At 44.0% G+C, this 21,641-nt stretch overlaps 1 protein-coding gene across 2 annotated transcripts in view; it reads right to left on the bottom strand.

The window, feature by feature from the left end:
- Positions 1-21,641, bottom strand: part of LOC307015614 (NLR family CARD domain-containing protein 3-like) — a 49,923-nt gene continuing 28,282 nt past the window's right edge. Inside the window, exons 3-9 of one of the 2 annotated variants that reach the window (XR_013801608.1) lie at positions 5,888-7,679; positions 5,628-5,801; positions 4,748-4,921; positions 4,446-4,619; positions 2,229-3,189; positions 1,262-1,308; positions 1,084-1,166 (exon numbers count right to left, since the gene is read on the bottom strand). Coding sequence is in view for 1 of the 2 variants with exons in the window: in XM_079644333.1 (XP_079500459.1) it covers positions 583-1,166; positions 1,262-1,308; positions 4,446-4,619; positions 4,748-4,921; positions 5,628-5,801; positions 5,888-7,679 (2,945 nt within the window). In the remaining variant the exon portion in view is untranslated. Of the gene's footprint in view, positions 1,167-1,261; positions 1,309-2,228; positions 3,190-4,445; positions 4,620-4,747; positions 4,922-5,627; positions 5,802-5,887; positions 7,680-21,641 lie in introns of both variants that reach the window. The other variant, XM_079644333.1, reaches the window with a different exon arrangement.

Raw genomic sequence — 21,641 nt, 5'->3', positions numbered from 1 at the left:
TAGTTTTAATGTATTTTATTCTGAAAATCCACAGCGGAGGTCGTACTTCATGCATTTTGCATTTCTCTCAGTAAAACCATCTGAGAGTCTGTTGGACATAAACTCCGTAATAATGTAGTCTACATTTCATAAGAGGTGTAAAACCTGAGAGCATTTTGAATCTCATCTGAAGGAAAGAATCTGTATCTGTATTGTTGATTTATTGTGTGAACAATATAGAGAAGTGAAGCTGTCATCCTCAGGCTGTAATGTGTTATAAACTGTTGGAGTGGAACTTTTGTTTCTGGATATCTGGGAGTCAGGTGGTCTGAGTGAGTGTTTCTATTAGCTAGAGGTCTTTGGTATGAGACAGTTTGAGAAACACTGCTCTAACACAACAGAGCTAATCACAAAGAAAGGAAGTATAAACACTTTTCAAAATAAAACAGGAAACACTGACGGATCATGTTTCAACACACGTTCAGTTTTTAGAAAAACACACATTTCTAACGGTAAAGACGATCAGTGAGACACATGGTAACCAATGAGAAGCCTCAATGTAAAAACCAACATTTAAACCCCAGGACAGGAAGTGGTCTCCTCCTACAGAGGACACAAAGACACTGAGGACATTAAAGAGTCATCAATCCCGAGCCAGATCCCAAACCCAGCATAGAGAGGTTCAGTGAATGTGGTTCTGAAGGTGCGGAAGTCGATCAGTCGGTCAGAGGAGACTCTGTAGAAGGAGAGAGAGCCAGCAGGATGATCCAGATACACTGCTACTCTACCAGAGGAGGGGGTGCGGGGGTGGGGGGGGGCCGAGGAGGAGGGGTTGAAGGAGTAAGCTGTTTCATTGATATTGTGCCTGACAGAGTAACCACCACCACCGCCAAAGCAGATCAGACTCCAGGACTGATCTGTCCTTCCAAAATCACAGTCCTCATTGTCTCCTCTCCTGCTGATTCCTCTGTAAGTCACTGATATGGAAACCTCTCCTCTCCACTCGACCTCCCAGTAACAGCGACCAGTCAGAGCTTCTCTACACATCAGCTGAGGCTCCACCTCAAACCTCTCTGGATGATCAGGATATGGCTGCTCCTTCCACCCCCATGTCCCCGTCCTGTTGTCCTCAGACAGTTTGAGTTGTCTGTGTGCTGTGTTTGAGTCCAGGGTGAGTTCACAGGAATCTGATGAGAGACACAGACAGCAGTTTAAATGTCATGTGTTAATACCACCTCCATCACCTTAGTCTCTAGAGAGAAGCTGACTGATCCACACTTACACTTCCTCAGACCTGGTTTCAACCTCTGCTCTCCACCATGGTCCAGCCTGGAGGGAGAAACACAGTCAGGATGATTTTCTATCCAACAGGAGTCCTAGCTGCTGTTCAGCCTGAAGCAGAGCTCAGTCTGTCCGTGGGACAGGGAGACACTGAGGAGGAGGAGACACTGAGGAGGAGGAGGAGGAGGAGGAGGAAGAGGAGAAGAAGAAGAAGAAGAAGAAGAAGAAGAAGAAGAAGAAGAAGAAGAAGAAGAAGAAGAAGAAGAAGAAGAAGAAGAAGAAGAAGAGAAGGACAGAGTGTCCCCCTCCTCATACTCTCTTGTGTAGAGGGTGGAATAGAAGCTCACAGCTCGCCTCCTGATCTGGCTCTGTTGTTTCCTGCCCTGTGTCTGACAGCAGTGAGTGGATCACTCGCCTCTGCCCATTCTTCCTCTCCAGGCCGAGGAAGAAGCTAGTGGGAGCATCCGTCTTATTAGGGTTGACCCTGAACTTTAACGTCCGGCAGGTTGGCTAAAGACATCTCTTTCCCTTTGAGGATTTGAATATGTCCTCGATCTCCTGTGGTCTCACTTAGTGTTTCTAGTTCCACTATATCACTCTCCAGGTCTTTCATAGATCTGATGATGTCTTGTGTGACATTGAGGGTGTGCTGTTGGCAGAGCAATCTGATCTCAGTCTTACCATGGCCACTGCCTGAGACTGCTCCCTTCCTCTGCCTCCTAAAAACACTCCAGAAATAAATAAGGGCCTCTTTCAAATGTTTATCAAATGTTAAAACCGAGTTAAAATGCCAATATAAAACCTTTCTAATAAAAACATTACATAAAAGCAAAGAGCGATCCGTAAAACCAGCAGGTGATATGCTGCACATTTTAAAAGTGTTAAAATGATGCTTAAAACAATAAAAACGATCGAGTCTAGCTGATGAGATTCTATTCTCTCTGATGTGGGACCAGGGCTTCCCTCACTTCTCTTAAAAGGATTCCTTGCTTCCCTCACTTGCGTCGTTTCCCTGCGTCTAGTCCCTCCCTCCAGGGAAGCAAGGAGAGAGGAAACTACGAGAAGCAGGAAATGAGTTTTCAGAGCAATGGGACGTCCTTTCCTCCGGAGCGTCACGTGAAGCGACGTCCGTTTGTGATGACGCCGCACAGCTGATCGTCTGACAGCAGCTCTGTCCCCGTTGTTTCCACACACACCCCCGCCTCTGTTAGGACACATTTACTGACACACACATGTGTATCATCTGTTGTAGACCCAAATACCTTAAATTAAATAAGAACTCATTCTCAAAAAAGATAAACGCCATTCTTAAAATGTATAAACGAGCAATAGCTTGATTAATATTGATTAGAGTGCACAATAGAAATAAGATAATTGAGAGAAAAAAAAGAGATATCTATCAAAACCCAGTTAGATCAACATTCACTGGATTGCACTCTGTGTTTGTTTGTGTGTATATGGAGCACATTAACATTTTAATAGCACTTAATGACTGACTGAATGGAAACGACAGTAAATAAAAATGTAAAACGAAAAAAGCGATCATGAAAATGTTTCTAATAAATGAATAAAATGATTTTTGCCCACTTTGTTGTTCAGATATTTCACATGTTTGTAACTAAATGATTCATGAATTGAAACAAAACACAGTTTAAACTGAGGAGTGACTCTCGTGAGGTTCATTTATTTTCTTCACTCCGCTGGGGTACTGCTCTCATGTCAAGAACAAGAAGCATCAGATCAGTGCACGCGCTGCATCGTCCAATCAGTGAGCGATACACAGTGAGGGGGGGGGGGGGCGAGTATCTGAGGATTTCAGCGGAGGATGGTCTGGTGGTTCCTCCATTATTGCTCCTCGGTCCTCGGTCCTCCGGCAGAAATAAGGGCAATGGGACTCAGGATGGCGCAGCACACCTCCCAGTCGCTGATCTTAGGATTTGTTTATTTTCTGTTTTATTTTGTTATGTCAAGATCTGTCTTTGTTTTCCCATTTTACTTTGAAAGATGTTCACCCCCTGTCTCATGTCTGCCTTTGCTTCCTGTCTGTGTTTTCCCTCCAGCTGTGTCTTGTCTTGTCATTGTGTATCGAGCCTTGCTTGCCCTTGTGTCCCTTGTGTCACTTTGTTGTCGTTTAATGCTGGTTTGGTTCCTGGTCCCGGTTCGTTTGTTTGTTTGTTGCTTTCTCTTTTTTTTTTTATTGCCTGCTCCTGTTATTTTTGTAGTGTAACAGCTTTTAATTTAAAGGGGACCTATCATGCAAAGTGCACTGATGTATTTTAACATAAATATGTGTAGCGCCAGGAAATAAAACCCTCTCTCTTTCCCTCCGTACCCAAATCTCTAAAAACGGGGGAACAACGGAGCTGATCCAGATTTGCGTCCGATATGACGTAATATCTGAAATGTGGACCCACGGGCCAATCAGAAACGTTGCTATCAGAAACAATGCCCGACTGTTCTGGACGTAATATGGTCGGTGTTTACATTAGCATGGCTAACACTCAGAGCTAACCTGTACTGGAGAGCATGTGTGTGAAGAAGCAGGAAGTAAAAAGGAACTCACCTTGTGGTATAACCGGCAAGAGAGAAAGCCTTTGAGCTCCATACTGTTTCAGAGAGAATCCTTGATAATCCATGATATGTTTATATATAATATATTATTATTAGTTTAGACAGTAGCTGCCGGGTCCCGCATGAGCTCAGCCCCCTCCTTTTTTTTTATCCATTTCCTTTCTTTTTAAAGCTTTATACCCCAAATCATCACTTTTGAAACATGAAGGGAAATAGAGGATATGAGGCATGGCTAGAATGGGTGATCTGTTTGGTATTATGAGCAAAACACTTCATCGACATGTTTTTTATATATTTTTATATATCTGAGACCTACGCTATTGCCTACAAATAGCATGATAGGTGACCTTTAATTCAAAGCTCGTCTTAATTTGCATCCCCTTAGTAATACTGCTTTCCGCCATATTGCCAAACCTGACAGCCAACATGGTGGACGGCCCTGTTAACCCTGAATGGCTGTTTCCATGTAATGCAACTTGAAGGGATCCATTTGTTTCCCAACCCAGGCTAACTCCCTCAAACATATGATGAATATCAGTCTAACTCACTGCAGTGAACATATTCAAGGGAAATGAGACGTCCTTCATGGTGGAAGACAGTCTGTGTGTCCATACCTGAGAGTCTCCAGTCTCCAGAGAGGATCCTCCAGTCCAGCAGACAGCAGCTGCTCTCCTGAGGCTCCTGGATGATTGTAGCTAAGGTCCAGCTCTCTCAGATGGGAGGGGTTGGAGCTCAGAGCTGAAGCCAGAGAAACACAGCCTTCCTCTGAGACCATACAGCCTGAGAGACTGGAAGCAGGGAATACAGTAAACTCAGTGCTTTAAAAAGTCACATGAGCAGGGAAAGCATACAGAGGTGGACCATCGTCATCAACATGAACAGAAACCTGGATGAAAATAAAAAGCTGAACTCTGACCTGAGAGTCTCCAGTTCACAGTGTGGACTCTCCAGTCCAGCTGACAGCAGCTTCACTCCTGAATCCTGCAGGTCGTTGTTACTCAGGTCCAGCTCTCTCAGACTGGAGGACTGGGAGCTGAGGACTGAGGACAGAGCTGCACAGCCTCTCTTTGACAGGTTACAGAAAGTTAACCTTAAAGAAGAAAACGTCAATATGAATGTGATCAAGAGCTATGTTTGGAATGACCTACTATTTTATTATTTCGCAAACTGTTAATAGGCTGCTTTACATCTGTATGTGCATATTTGAGTTTGGCAGTTAGTCATTAGAGAGATTATGAAACCAGTAGTTTCAACATGTCATGTGACTCCCTGATGAACCTTCAGGGAGAAGGTTCTGCAGTCTGAGGTCGAGCTCCACCCCACTAGAGAACAGCTTTTTCCACCAGGCTGTCAGGAGACTAAACTCTCTCCCCTCCCTCCCCCTCTCCCCCTGCCCCAATTGGACCTGGACTTTAACACCCCACACACACATCCACCACCAGACACTTTCTATGTTGCTATGGACAGTCTTATGCACTAATGTACATGTTTTATTGTAATATATTCATCCACATCTGTTTGGAAGTTACTGTTTGTATATATTGACTGTTTTTTTATATGTATTTTTTAATCCTCTGGATTATTGTAAAAAGTAATTTGATCTTTCTGTCTGTACACACAAACTGAAAGAGTGACAATGAAGTTGACTTTGATTTGTATCTGGATATAAACGTAATGAAAAAAACAAACAAAGAAAGAAAAATCACATGGATTTTAAGAGTGGATTTCTGTGTAGATTAAACTGGTGGGTAATGGGAGAGCCAGTATGACATGATCAATATCAGCTGAACTCTGACCTGAGAGTCTCCAGTTCACAGTGTGGACTCTCCAGTCCAGCTAACAGCAGCTTCACTCCTGAATCCTGCAGGTCGTTGTTACTCAGGTCCAGCTCTCTCAGACTAGAGGACTGGGAGCTGAGGACTGAGGACAGAGCTGCACAGCTTCTCTCTGACAGGTAGCAGCCACTCAGCCTGGGGAAAGATCAGCAGTGAACACAAAGAGTTATATTCTCATGTCTCAACCTGTTCCTAGTTAAAGTAGTTTTATCTCCACTCACAGAGCTTTCCTGGAGGCTTTGACCACTGGCAGCAGCCTCAGAAGAGCCTCCTCTGAAGCAGAGTATCTCTTCAGGTCAAACACGTCCAGATCTTCTTTTGATGACAGTAAGATGAAGACCAGAGCTGACCACTGAGCAGGAGACAGATTATCTGTGGAGAGACTTCCTGAACTCAGGGACTGTTGGATCTGCTCCACTAGAGAATGATCATTCAGTTCATTCAGACAGTGGAACAGGTTGATGCTTTGCTCCGGAGACAGGTTCTTTCCTATCTTTTTCTTGATGTATTCAACTGTTTCCTGGTTGGTCTGTGAGCTACTTCCTGTCTGTGTCAACAGGTCATGTAATAAGGTCTGATTGGTCTCCAGTGAAAGACCCAGGAGGAAGCGGAGGAACAAGTCCAGGTGTCCGTTTGAACTCTGTAAGGCCTGGTCCACAGCACTCTGGTAGAGATGTGTTAGTTTAGGTTTGGCTCTGAAGACTTTAGGCAGCCAGGAGGTTGTTGGTTCTTTTGCCAGCAGGTTGACTCCAGAGGTGATGAAGGTCAGATGGACATGAAGAGCAGCCAGAAACTCCTGAACGCTCAGATGGACAAAGCAGAACACTGTGTTCTTGTACATTCCTCTGACCTCTCTAAAGACCTGTGTGAACACTCCTGAGTACACTGAGGCTGCTCTGATATCGATGCCACACTCTGTCAGGTCGGACTCATAGAAGATCAGGTTGCCTTTCTGCAGCTGCTCAAAAGCCAGTTTCCCCAGAGACACCATCATCTTCATCTTCCTGCTCTCTGGACTCCTGTGTGGATCTGTCTCAGCTCCTCCATCATACTTGATGTTCTTCACTTTGGACTGAACCACCAGGAAGTGGATATACATCTCAGTCAGGGTCTTGGGCAGCTCTCCCCCCTCTCTGGTTTTCAACATGTCCTCCAGAACTGAAGCAGAGATCCAGCAGAAGACTGGGATGTGGCACATGATGTGGAGGCTTCGTGAGGTCTTGATGTGGGAGATGATGGTGCGGGCCTGCTCCTGATCTCTGAACCTCTTCCTGAAGTACTCCTCCTTCTGTGGGTCAGTGAACCCTCGGACCTCTGTCACCATGTCCACACACTCAGTGATCTGATAGGCTGCTGCAGGTCGTGTGGTTATCCAGAGGCGAGCAGAGGGAAGCAGCTTCCCCCTGATGAGGTTTGTCAGCAGCACATCCACTGAGGTGGACTCTGTGACATCAGTCAGGATCTCAGTGTTGAGGAAGTCCAGAGGAAGTCGACTCTCATCCAGACCGTCAAAGATGAACACAACCGGGAACTGATCAAACCTGCAGATTCCTGCGTCTCTGGTTTCAGAGAAGAAGTGATGAACAAGTTCCACCAAGCTGTACTTGTTCTCTCTCACCACATTCAGCTCTCTGAAGGTGAATGGAAATATGAACTGGATGTCCTGGTTGGCTTTGCCTTCAGCCCAGTCCAGAGTGAACTTCTGTGTTAAGACTGTTTTCCCAATGCCAGCCACGCCCTTTGTCAGCACTGCTCTGATTGGTTTACCTCTTTCAGTTGAGCCTTTAAAGAGGTCTTCTTGCCTGATGGGTGTTTCTGATCTGTCTGGTTTAGTGAATGCTTGTTCGATCTGTCTGATCTCATGTTCCTTGTTGACCTCTCCGGTGTCTCCCCTGGTGATGTAGATCTCCGTGTAGATTTCATGTAGGGGTTCAGATTTTTCCATTAATTTGATATTTTCAAATGTTTCCTTCAGGTTTGATTTGAGTTTACCTTGGCACTTAGTGAGAATATCTGAGTGAACAAGAAATACATTTACATGAAAGACACATCAAAGTATTTCCTTCTAATTGGACCAATTTCTGACAGAATAGAAGGTTATTTTCCTGATATCAAGTCACTGGATATTGTTGCATAATTATCTGTACATTGTTTCACCCCACAGAGAACCATCAGTTTTCCCACAGAGAGCCATGGCCCTAAACCTGACTGACTCTTATTCCTGCTGCTGGGAGACGAGGCACGATACCAGCAGATCCCAACACCCACTGAGGGTGTGGACACAGCTCTCTCTCCAGTTATACAGGAAGTGGATGGCTCTTAGTGTGTCCCAGTATACTCCTGCAGTAGCCTACCATCTACAAGACACCCTGGGAGGTCACAGTAATAACCCGTCCCTTCCTCACCAAGTCATGTTGGACGGCAAATGATACCTCCTTCCACCTGTAGGGGGCTGGGCCTTTAGTAATGACTTGGACAGAATCTGCAGTGAGCAATCCCAGTGAGGCTGAGCAATGTGCTCCTCTGAAGTTTAGAGCTTACCCTAGAGTCCCCTTTAAAACATGACCCTGTCTGCCTCCATGCAACATTGATCACAGCTGTCCAATGTTATGTCAGGACAAACCTCCACAGTGTGTCCCTGTGCCCCCTTCTGACCACCTGAGCAACAACAGCTGTTCTCCAAGCCCTCAGCTCTGCCTCCTGAACTCAGTGTGCATCAGTCCCATTCAACATCTTGAGACTGAGTCAGCAGCTAACCTACACTGTGGCAAACAGCCGGGGTTCAACCATGACTCCCCCTCCTGAGATATCTGACAGTTCGGCAGGACAAACCTCTTTCCAAACAGAATTGTTCGTTTCCTGGGTAAACGTAGCACTCAAGGACTCACTGCCATTTCAGAGCCCACTGATGACTTTCTGGTCATTCCTCTGATCCATCCCCTCCCCAACAGCGGCTTTTAGCATCAACCATTTGTATTACATATCTCCAATGTCCCACCAGGAGAAACTGTTTCACAGAGCATTGGTGGCCGGTTAGAGTCCCGATCGGACCAAAATAATAACAAGGAGTGTAGACATGTTCCTGGAGAGGTGCTAGTTCACATCCATCCCTCGAGCAAGGCACAGAACCCCCAACTGCTTCCTGGTGCTGGACACCTGTCCTATGCATATGTGTGTGTTGTACTGTGTGTTACCACAACCGAGTGAACAACTGAGGTGAATTTCCCCTTTGGGATGAAATAAAGCATCTTCTCCTTCTTAATAACATCGGCTGGCGCATCATAATCACGTTGGATAGTGTCAGTGCGGTCAGACTCTCAAAGCACAGCAGTCTCTTTTCCTAAGTCCTGATGAATCCTCCTATCATTACCCCCACAATGTTTCACAGAGGTTACGGAATAGTGGTTAGGAAGAGACTGTCACGATTCTTGGTTTTGTGTGTTTAGTTACCTGTTTTATTTTTGAAATTCTGTTCTCCCTGTGTCTGATTGTCTCATTGTGTTCACCTGTTTATATTAGATATTGAGTATATTCATTTTGTATTTAAATTCTTATATAATTTGTCTTATTATTAGGCTGCTATATTATGTTATTACAAAAACTCATTCTCTGAGACAGAAGTTACAGAATAACATTTCTAAATAATACATTTTAGTGTTTACCTTCAATGGCCTTTTGTTTTGAAAAGTGATGGAAGCATTTTTCAGATAAAAATAAAACTGTATTGCGCGCCACCCTTTTTTCTGTACACAATAATGTCCTTACTATTTCCGAGCAACACGGCTGCAGAATCTTTTCATGGGAAAAATTATACATGTGTGTGGTCAGGGGATAATTATTGAGGAAGCCAATTATCAAAATCCCGTTCACATAAACTTGTGAAACACTCTCACGAACACATGAAATCCAAAGTTATTCACATTTATGAAACGCTCTCACTCACACATGAAACGCTCTCACACACACATATGAAAACGCTCTCACTCACACATGAAGCGCTCTCACACACACGTGTGAGACGCTCTCACACACACATGAAATCCAAAGTTATTCAAATGTATGAAACGCTCTCACTCACACATGAAACGCTCTCACACACACGTGTGAGACGCTCTCACACACACATGAAACGCTCTCACACACACACGTGAAACACTCTCACACACACATGAAACACTCTCACACACACATGAAACGCTCTCACACACACACATGAAACGCTCTCACACACACGTGTGAGACGCTCTCTCTCACACATGAAACGCTCTCACACACACGTGTGAGACGCTCTTACACACACATGAAAATCTCTCACACACACATGTGAAACACTCTCACACACACATGAAACGCTCTCACACACACATGAAACGCTCTCACACACACATGTGAAACACTCTCACACACACATGAAACGCTCTCACACACATGTGAAATGCTCTCACACACGCATGTGAAATGCTCTCAAACACACATGAAACGCTCTCACACACATTTGAAACACTCTCACACACACATATGAAACGCTGTCACACACACATGAAACGCTCTCACACACATGTGAAACACTCTCACACACACATATGAAAGGCTCTCACACACATGTGAAATGCTCTCACACACGCATGTGAAATGCTCTCAAACACACGTGAAACGCTCTCACACACATTTGAAACACTCTCACACACACATATGAAACGCTGTCACACACACATGAAACGCTCTCACACACATATGAAACACTCTCACACACACACATGAAAGGCTCTCACACACACATGTGAGATGCTCTCACACACACATGTGAAACGCTCTCACACACACACATGAAACACTCACACACATATGAAAACGCTCTCACTCACACATGAAACGCTCTCATACACACGTGTGAGACGCTCTCACACACACATGAAACGCTCTCACACACATGTGAAACACTCTCACACACACATATGAAACGCTCTCACACACACATGAAACGCTCTCACACACACACATGAAACACTCTCACATACACACATGTGAAACGCTCTCACACACATATGAAAACGCTCTCACTCACACATGAAATGCTCTCACACACACATGAAACACTCTCACACACATATGAAAACGCTCTCACTCACACATGAAATGCTCTCACACTCACACATGAAATGCTCTCACACACACACATGAAACACTCTCACACACATATGAAAACGCTCTCACTCACACATTAAACGCTCTCACACACGTGTGAGACGTTCTCACACACACATGAAACGCTTTCACACACACGTTTGAGACGCTCTCACACACACATGAAACGCTCTCACACACACATGTGAAACACTCTCACACACACATGAAACGCTCTCACACACACATGTGAAACGCTCTCACACACACATGAAAATCTCTCACACACACATGAAACGCTCTCACACACACATGTAAAACACTCTCACACACACATGTGAAATGCTCTCACACACGCATGTGAAACACTCTCACACACACATATGAAACGCTCTCACACACACATGAAACGCTCTCACACACACATGTAAAACACTCTCACACACACATGTGAAATGCTCTCACACACGCATGTGAAACACTCTCACACACACATATGAAACGCTCTCACACACACATGAAACACTCTCACACACATATGAAACGCTCTCACACACACATGAAACACTCTCACACACACATGTGAAATTCTCTCACACACGCATGTGAAACACTCTCACACACACATATGAAACGCTCTCACACACACATGAAACGCTCTCACACACATGTGAAACACTCTCACACACACATGAAACGCTCTCACACACACATGAAACGCTCTCACACACATGTGAAACACTCACACACATGTGAAACACTCTCACACACACAAATGAAATGCTCTCACACACATGTGAAACGCTCTCACACACACACACACACATGAAACGCTCTCACACACACATGTGAAATGCTCTCACACACACATGAAACGCTCTCAGACACACATGTGAAACGCTCTCACACACACATGAAACGCTCTCACACACACATGTGAAACGATCTCACACACACATGTGAAATGCTCTCACACACATGTGAAACGCTCTCACACACTTGTGAAACGCTCTCATACACACATGTGAAACGCTCTCTCACACACATGTGAAACGCTCTCACACACATGTGAAACGCTCTCACACACACATGTGAAACGCTGTCACACACATGTGAAACACTCTCACACACACATATGAAATGCTCTCACAAACATGTGAAACAATCTCACTCACACATGAAACGCTTTCACACACACGTTTGAGACGCTCTCACACACACATGAAACGCTCTCACACACCCATGTGAAACACTCTCACACACACATGAAACGCTCTCACACACAGATGTGAAACGCTCTCACACAAACATGAAAATCTCTCACACACACATGAAACGCTCTCACACACACAGGTAAAACACTCACACACACATGTGAAACACTCTCACACACACATGAAATGCTCTCACACACATATGAAACACTCTCACACACACATGAAACATTCTCACACACACATGTGAAATGCTCTCACACACACATATGAAACGCTCTCACACACACATGAAATGCTCTCACACACACATGAAACGCTATCACACACACATGTGAAACACTCTCACACACACATGAAACATTCTCACACACACATGTGAAACACTCTCACACACACATATGAAACGCTCTCACACACACATGAAATGCTCTCACACACACATGAAACGCTATCACACACACATGTGAAACACTCTCACACACACATGAAACGCTCTCACACACAGATGTGAAACGCTCTCACACAAACAGGAAAATCTCTCACACACACATGAAACGCTCTCACACACACAGGTAAAACACTCTCACACACACATGTGAAATGCTCTCACACACGCATGTGAAACGCTCTCACACACACACATGAAATGCTCTCACACACATATGAAACGCTCTCACACACACATGAAACATTCTCACACACACATGTGAAATGCTCTCACACACATATGAAACGCTCTCACACACACATGAAACATTCTCACACACACATGTGAAATGCTCTCACACACGCATGTGAAACACTCTCACACACACACATATGAAACGCTCTCACACACACATGAAATGCTCTCACACACATGAAATGCTCTCACACACATGAAATACTCTCACACACACATGTGAAATGCTCTCACACACACATATGAAACGCTCTCACACACACATGAAACGCTCTCAAAAACATGTGAAATGCTCTCACACACACATGTGAAATGCTCTCACACACGCATGTGAAACACTCTCACACACATATGAAACGCTCTCACACACACATGAAACGCTCTCACACACACATGAAACGCTCTCACACACACATGTGAAACACTCTCACACACACATGTGAAATGCTCTCATACACGCATGTGAAACACTCTCAAACACACATATGAAACGCTCTCACACACACATGAAACGCTCTCACACACATGTGAAACACTCTCACACACACATATGAAACGCTCTCACACACACACAGGAAATGCTCTCACACACAGGTGAAACGCTCTCACACACACACACATGAAACGCTCTCACACACACATGTGAAATGCTCTCACACAAACATGAAAATCCCTCTCTCTCAACACACTGAAATCCCTCTCTCTCAACACACTGAAATCCCTCTCTCTCAACACACTGAAATCCCTCTCTCTCTCAACACACTGAAATCCCTCTCTCTCAACATACTGAAATCCCTCTCTCTCTCAACACACTGAAATCCCTCTCTCTCAACACACTGAAATCCCTCTCTCTCAACACACTGAAATCCCTCTCTCTCAACATACTGAAATCCCTCTCTCTCAACACACTGAAATCCCTCTCTCACAACATACTGAAATCCCTCTCTAACAACATACTGAAATCCCTCTCTCTCAACACACTGAAATCCCTCTCTCTCAACATACTGAAATCCCTCTCTCTCAACACACTGAAATCCCTCTCTCACAACATACTGAAATCCCTCTCTAACAACATACTGAAATCCCTCTCTCTCAACACACTGAAATCCCTCTCTCTCAACATACTGAAATCCCTCTCTAACAACATACTGAAATCCCTCTCTGACAACACACTGAAATCCCTCTCTCTCAACACACTGAAATCCCTCTCTCTCAACACACTGAAATCCCTCTCTCTCAACACACTGAAATCCCTCTCTCTCAACATACTGAAATCCCTCTCTAACAACATACTGAAATCCCTCTCTGACAACATACTGAAATCCCTCTCTCTCAACACACTGAAATCCCTCTCTCTCAACACACTGAAATCCCTCTCTCTCAACATACTGAAATCCCTCTCTAACAACACACTGAAATCCCTCTCTCTCAACACACTGAAATCCCTCTCTCTCTCAACATACTGAAATCCCTCTCTAACAACACACTGAAATCCCTCTCTCTCAACACACTGAAATCCCTCTCTCTCAACATACTGAAATCCCTCTCTCTCAACACACTGAAATCCCTCTCTCTCAACATACTGAAATCCCTCTCTCTCAACATACTGAAATCCCTCTCTCTCAACATACTGAAATCCCTCTCTAACAACACACTGAAATCCCTCTCTAACAACACACTGAAATCCCTCTCTCTCAACATACTGAAATCCCTCTCTCTCAACACACTGAAATCCCTCTCTCTCAACATACTGAAATCCCTCTCTCTCAACATACTGAAATCCCTCTCTCTCAACATACTGAAATCCCTCTCTCTCAACACACTGAAATCCCTCTCTCTCAACATACTGAAATCCCTCTCTCTCAACATACTGAAATCCCTCTCTCTCAACATACTGAAATCCCTCTCTCTCAACACACTGAAATCCCTCTCTAACAACACACTGAAATCCCTCTCTAACAACACACTGAAATCCCTCTCTCTCAACATACTGAAATCCCTCTCTAACAACACACTGAAATCCCTCTCTCTCAACATACTGAAATCCCTCTCTCTCAACATACTGAAATCCCTCTCTCTCAACACACTGAAATCCCTCTCTCTCAACATACTGAAATCCCTCTCTCTAACACACTGAAATCCCTCTCTCTCAACACACTGAAATCCCTCTCTCTCAACACACTGAAATCCCTCTCTCTCAACACACTGAAATCCCTCTCTCTCAACACACTGAAATCCCTCTCTAACAACACACTGAAATCCCTCTCTAACAACACACTGAAATCCCTCTCTCTCAACATACTGAAATCCCTCTCTAACAACACACTGAAATCCCTCTCTCTCAACACACTGAAATCCCTCTCTCTCAACATACTGAAATCCCTCTCTCTCAACATACTGAAATCCCTCTCTGACAACATACTGAAATCCCTCTCTAACAACACACTGAAATCCCTCTCTCTCAACACACTGAAATCCCTCTCTCTCAACACACTGAAATCCCTCTCTCTCAACATACTGAAATCCCTCTCTCTCAACATACTGAAATCCCTCTCTAACAACATACTGAAATCCCTCTCTAACAACACACTGAAATCCCTCTCTCTCAACACACTGAAATCCCTCTCTCTCAACACACTGAAATCCCTCTCTAACAACATACTGAAATCCCTCTCTCTCAACACACTGAAATCCCTCTCTCTCAACACACTGAAATCCCTCTCTCTCTACACACTGAAATCCCTCTCTCTCAACATACTGAAATCCCTCTCTAACAACATACTGAAATCCCTCTCTAACAACACACTGAAATCCCTCTCTCTCAACATACTGAAATCCCTCTCTCTCAACACACTGAAATCCCTCTCTCTCAACACACTGAAATCCCTCTCTCTCAACATACTGAAATCCCTCTCTCTCAACACACTGAAATCTCTCTCTCTCAACACACTGAAATCCCTCTCTCTCTCAACATACTGAAATCCCTCTCTAACAACACACTGAAATCCCTCTCTCTCAACACACTGAAATCCCTCTCTCTCAACATACTGAAATCCCTCTCTCTCAACACACTGAAATCCCTCTCTCTCAACATACTGAAATCCCTCTCTCTCAACATACTGAAATCCCTCTCTCTCAACATACTGAAATCCCTCTCTCTCAACACACTGAAATCCCTCTCTCTCAACATACTGAAATCCCTCTCTCTCAACACACTGAAATCCCTCTCTCTCAACATACTGAAATCCCTCTCTCTCAACATACTGAAATCCCTCTCTCTCAACATACTGAAATCCCTCTCTAACAACACACTGAAATCCCTCTCTAACAACACACTGAAATCCCTCTCTCTCAACACACTGAAATCCCTCTCTCTCAACACACTGAAATCCCTCTCTCTCAACACACTGAAATCCCTCTCTAACAACACACTGAAATCCCTCTCTAACAACACACTGAAATCCCTCTCTCTCAACATACTGAAATCCCTCTCTCTCAACATACTGAAATCCCTCTCTCTCAACACACTGAAATCCCTCTCTCTCAACACACTGAAATCCCTCTCTCTCAACACACTGAAATCCCTCTCTAACAACACACTGAAATCCCTCTCTCTCAACACACTGAAATCCCTCTCTCTCAACACACTGAAATCCCTCTCTAACAACACACTGAAATCCCTCTCTCTCAACATACTGAAATCCCTCTCTAACAACACACTGAAATCCCTCTCTCTCAACACACTGAAATCCCTCTCTCTCAACACACTGAAATCCCTCTCTCTCAACACACTGAAATCCCTCTCTCTCTACACACTGAAATCCCTCTCTCTCAACATACTGAAATCCCTCTCTAACAACATACTGAAATCCCTCTCTAACAACACACTGAAATCCCTCTCTCTCAACATACTGAAATCCCTCTCTCTCAACACACTGAAATCCCTCTCTCTCAACACACTGAAATCCCTCTCTCTCAACATACTGAAATCCCTCTCTCTCAACACACTGAAATCTCTCTCTCTCAACACACTGAAATCCCTCTCTCTCTCAACATACTGAAATCCCTCTCTAACAACACACTGAAATCCCTCTCTCTCAACACACTGAAATCCCTCTCTCTCAACATACTGAAATCCCTCTCTCTCAACACACTGAAATCCCTCTCTCTCAACATACTGAAATCCCTCTCTCTCAACATACTGAAATCCCTCTCTCTCAACATACTGAAATCCCTCTCTCTCAACACACTGAAATCCCTCTCTCTCAACATACTGAAATCCCTCTCTCTCAACACACTGAAATCCCTCTCTCTCAACATACTGAAATCCCTCTCTCTCAACATACTGAAATCCCTCTCTCTCAACATACTGAAATCCCTCTCTAACAACACACTGAAATCCCTCTCTAACAACACACTGAAATCCCTCTCTCTCAACACACTGAAATCCCTCTCTCTCAACACACTGAAATCCCTCTCTCTCAACACACTGAAATCCCTCTCTAACAACACACTGAAATCCCTCTCTAACAACACACTGAAATCCCTCTCTCTCAACATACTGAAATCCCTCTCTCTCAACATACTGAAATCCCTCTCTCTCAACACACTGAAATCCCTCTCTCTCAACACACTGAAATCCCTCTCTCTCAACACACTGAAATCCCTCTCTCTCAACACACTGAAATCCCTCTCTAACAACACACTGAAATCCCTCTCTCTCAACACACTGAAATCCCTCTCTCTCAACACACTGAAATCCCTCTCTAACAACACACTGAAATCCCTCTCTCTCAACATACTGAAATCCCTCTCTAACAACACACTGAAATCCCTCTCTCTCAACACACTGAAATCCCTCTCTCTCAACATACTGAAATCCCTCTCTCTCAACATACTGAAATCCCTCTCTAACAACACACTGAAATCCCTCTCTCTCAACACACTGAAATCCCTCTCTCTCAACATACTGAAATCCCTCTCTCTCAACATACTGAAATCCCTCTCTAACAACACACTGAAATCCCTCTCTCTCAACACACTGAAATCCCTCTCTCTCTACACACTGAAATCCCTCTCTCTCAACATACTGAAATCCCTCTCTAACAACATACTGAAATCCCTCTCTAACAACACACTGAAATCCCTCTCTCTCAACATACTGAAATCCCTCTCTCTCAACACACTGAAATCCCTCTCTCTCAACATACTGAAATCCCTCTCTCTCAACATACTGAAATCCCTCTCTCTCAACATACTGAAATCCCTCTCTCTCAACATACTGAAATCCCTCTCTCTCAACATACTGAAATCACTCTCTCTCAACACACTGAAATCCCTCTCTCTCAACATACTGAAATCCCTCTCTCTCAACATACTGAAATCCCTCTCTCTCAACACACTGAAATCCCTCTCTCTCAACATACTGAAATCCCTCTCTCTCAACATACTGAAATCCCTCTCTCTCAACACACTGAAATCCCTCTCTCTCAACACACTGAAATCCCTCTCTCTCAACACACTGAAATCCCTCTCTCTCAACATACTGAAATCCCTCTCTAACAACACACTGAAATCCCTCTCTAACAACACACTGAAATCCCTCTCTCTCAACATACTGAAATCCCTCTCTCTCAACACACTGAAATCCCTCTCTCTCAACATACTGAAATCCCTCTCTCTCAACATACTGAAATCCCTCTCTCTCAACACACTGAAATCCCTCTCTCTCAACACACTGAAATCCCTCTCTAACAACACACTGAAATCCCTCTCTCTCAACACACTGAAATCCCTCTCTAACAACACACTGAAATCCCTCTCTCTCAACACACTGAAATCCCTCTCTAACAACATACTGAAATCCCTCTCTAACAACACACTGAAATCCCTCTCTAACAACACACTGAAATCCCTCTCTAACAACACACTGAAATCCCTCTCTAACAACATACTGAAATCCCTCTCTCTCAACACACTGAAATCCCTCTCTCTCAACACACTGAAATCCCTCTCTAACAACACACTGAAATCCCTCTCTCTCAACACACTGAAATCCCTCTCTAACAACACACTGAAATCCCTCTCTAACAACACACTGAAATCCCTCTCTCTCAACACACTGAAATCCCTCTCTAACAACACACTGAAATCCCTCTCTAACAACACACTGAAATCCCTCTCTAACAACACACTGAAATCCCTCTCTCTCAACACACTGAAATCCCTCTCTCTCAACATACTGAAATCCCTCTCTAACAACACACTGAAATCCCTCTCTAACAACACACTGAAATCCCTCTCTAACAACACACTGAAATCCCTCTCTAACAACACACTGAAATCCCTCTCTAACAACATACTGAAATCCCTCTCTCTCAACACACTGAAATCCCTCTCTAACAACACACTGAAATCCCTCTCTCTCTCAACACACTGAAATCCCTCTCTAACAACACACTGAAATCCCTCTCTCTAACAACACACTGAAATCCCTCTCTCTCAACATACTGAAATCCCTCTCTCTCAACACACTGAAATCCCTCTCTCTCAACATACTGAAATCCCTCTCTCTCAACATACTGAAATCCCTCTCTCTCAACATACTGAAATCCCTCTCTCTCAACATACTGAAATCCCTCTCTCTCAACATACTGAAATCACTCTCTCTCAACACACTGAAATCCCTCTCTCTCAACATACTGAAATCCCTCTCTCTCAACATACTGAAATCCCTCTCTCTCAACATACTGAAATCCCTCTCTCTCAACATACTGAAATCCCTCTCTCTCAACACACTGAAATCCCTCTCTCTCAACATACTGAAATCCCTCTCTCTCAACATACTGAAATCCCTCTCTCTCAACACACTGAAATCCCTCTCTAACAACACACTGAAATCCCTCTCTCTCAACATACTGAAATCCCTCTCTCTCAACACACTGAAATCCCTCTCTCTCAACATACTGAAATCCCTCTCTCTCAACACACTGAAATCCCTCTCTCTCAACACACTGAAATCCCTCTCTCTCAACATACTGAAATCCCTCTCTCTCAACACACTGAAATCCCTCTCTAACAACACACTGAAATCCCTCTCTCTCAACACACTGAAATCCCTCTCTCTCAACATACTGAAATCCCTCTCTCTCAACATACTGAAATCCCTCTCTCTCAACACACTGAAATCCCTCTCTCTCAACATACTGAAATCCCTCTCTCTCAACATACTGAAATCCCTCTCTCTCAACACACTGAAATCCCTCTCTCTCAACATACTGAAATCCCTCTCTCTCAACACACTGAAATCCCTCTCTAACAACATACTGAAATCCCTCTCTCTCAACACACTGAAATCCCTCTCTCTCAACACACTGAAATCCCTCTCTCTCAACATACTGAAATCCCTCTCTCTCAACATACTGAAATCCCTCTCTCTCAACACACTGAAATCCCTCTCTAACAACATACTGAAATCCCTCTCTCTCAACACACTGAAATCCCTCTCTCTCAACACACTGAAATCCCTCTCTCTCAACATACTGAAATCCCTCTCTCTCAACATACTGAAATCCCTCTCTCTCAACACACTGAAATCCCTCTCTCTCAACATACTGAAATCCCTCTCTCTCAACATACTGAAATCCCTCTCTCTCAACACACTGAAATCCCTCTCTCTCAACATACTGAAATCCCTCTCTCACAACATACTGAAATCCCTCTCTCTCAACATACTGAAATCCCTCTCTCTCAACACACTGAAATCCCTCTCTCTCAACATACTGAAATCCCTCTCTCTCAACACACTGAAATCCCTCTCTCTCAACATACTGAAATCCTCTCTCTCAACACACTGAAATCCCTCTCTAACAACACACTGAAATCCCTCTCTCTCAACATACTGAAATCCCTCTCTCTCAACACACTGAAATCCCTCTCTAACAACACACTGAAATCCCTCTCTCTCAACATCACTGAAATCCCTCTCTCTCAACATACTGAAATCCCTCTCTAACAACACACTGAAATCCCTCTCTCTCAACATACTGAAATCCCTCTCTCACAACATACTGAAATCCCTCTCTCTCAACATACTGAAATCCCTCTCTAACAACACACTGAAATCCCTCTCTCTCAACACACTGAAATCCCTCTCTCTCTCAACACACTGAAATCCCTCTCTCTCAACATACTGAAATCCCTCTCTCACAACATACTGAAATCCCTCTCTCTCAACATACTGAAATCCCTCTCTCTCAACACACTGAAATCCCTCTCTCTCAACATACTGAAATCCCTCTCTCTCAACACACTGAAATCCCTCTCTCTCAACATACTGAAATCCCTCTCTCTCAACACACTGAAATCCCTCTCTCTCAACATACTGAAATCCCTCTCTAACAACACACTGAAATCCTCTCTAACAACACTGAAATCCCTCTCTATCAACATACTGAAATCCCTCTCTCTCAACACACTGAAATCCCTCTCTAACAACACACTGAAATCCCTCTCTCTCAACATACTGAAATCCCTCTCTAACAACACACTGAAATCCCTCTCTCTCAACATACTGAAATCCCTCTCTAACAACACACTGAAATCCCTCTCTCTCAACACACTGAAATCCCTCTCTAACAACACACTGAAATCCCTCTCTCTCAACATACTGAAATCCCTCTCTCTCAACACACTGAATCCCTCTCTATCAACACACTGAAATCCCTCTCTCTCAACACACTGAAATCCCTCTCTCTCAACATACTGAAATCCCTCTCTCTCAACACACTGAAATCCCTCTCTAACAACACACTGAAATCCCTCTCTCTCAACACACTGAAATCCCTCTCTCTCAACATACTGAAATCCCTCTCTCACAACATACTGAAATCCCTCTCTCTCAACATACTGAAATCCCTCTCTAACAACACACTGAAATCCCTCTCTCTCAAC

This window comes from Notothenia rossii, assembly GCF_949606895.1.
Source record: "Notothenia rossii genome assembly, chromosome: 8".
NCBI classification, from domain to species: Eukaryota; Metazoa; Chordata; class Actinopteri; order Perciformes; family Nototheniidae; genus Notothenia; species Notothenia rossii.
This window is presented reverse-complemented; position numbering and strand designations above follow the sequence as displayed.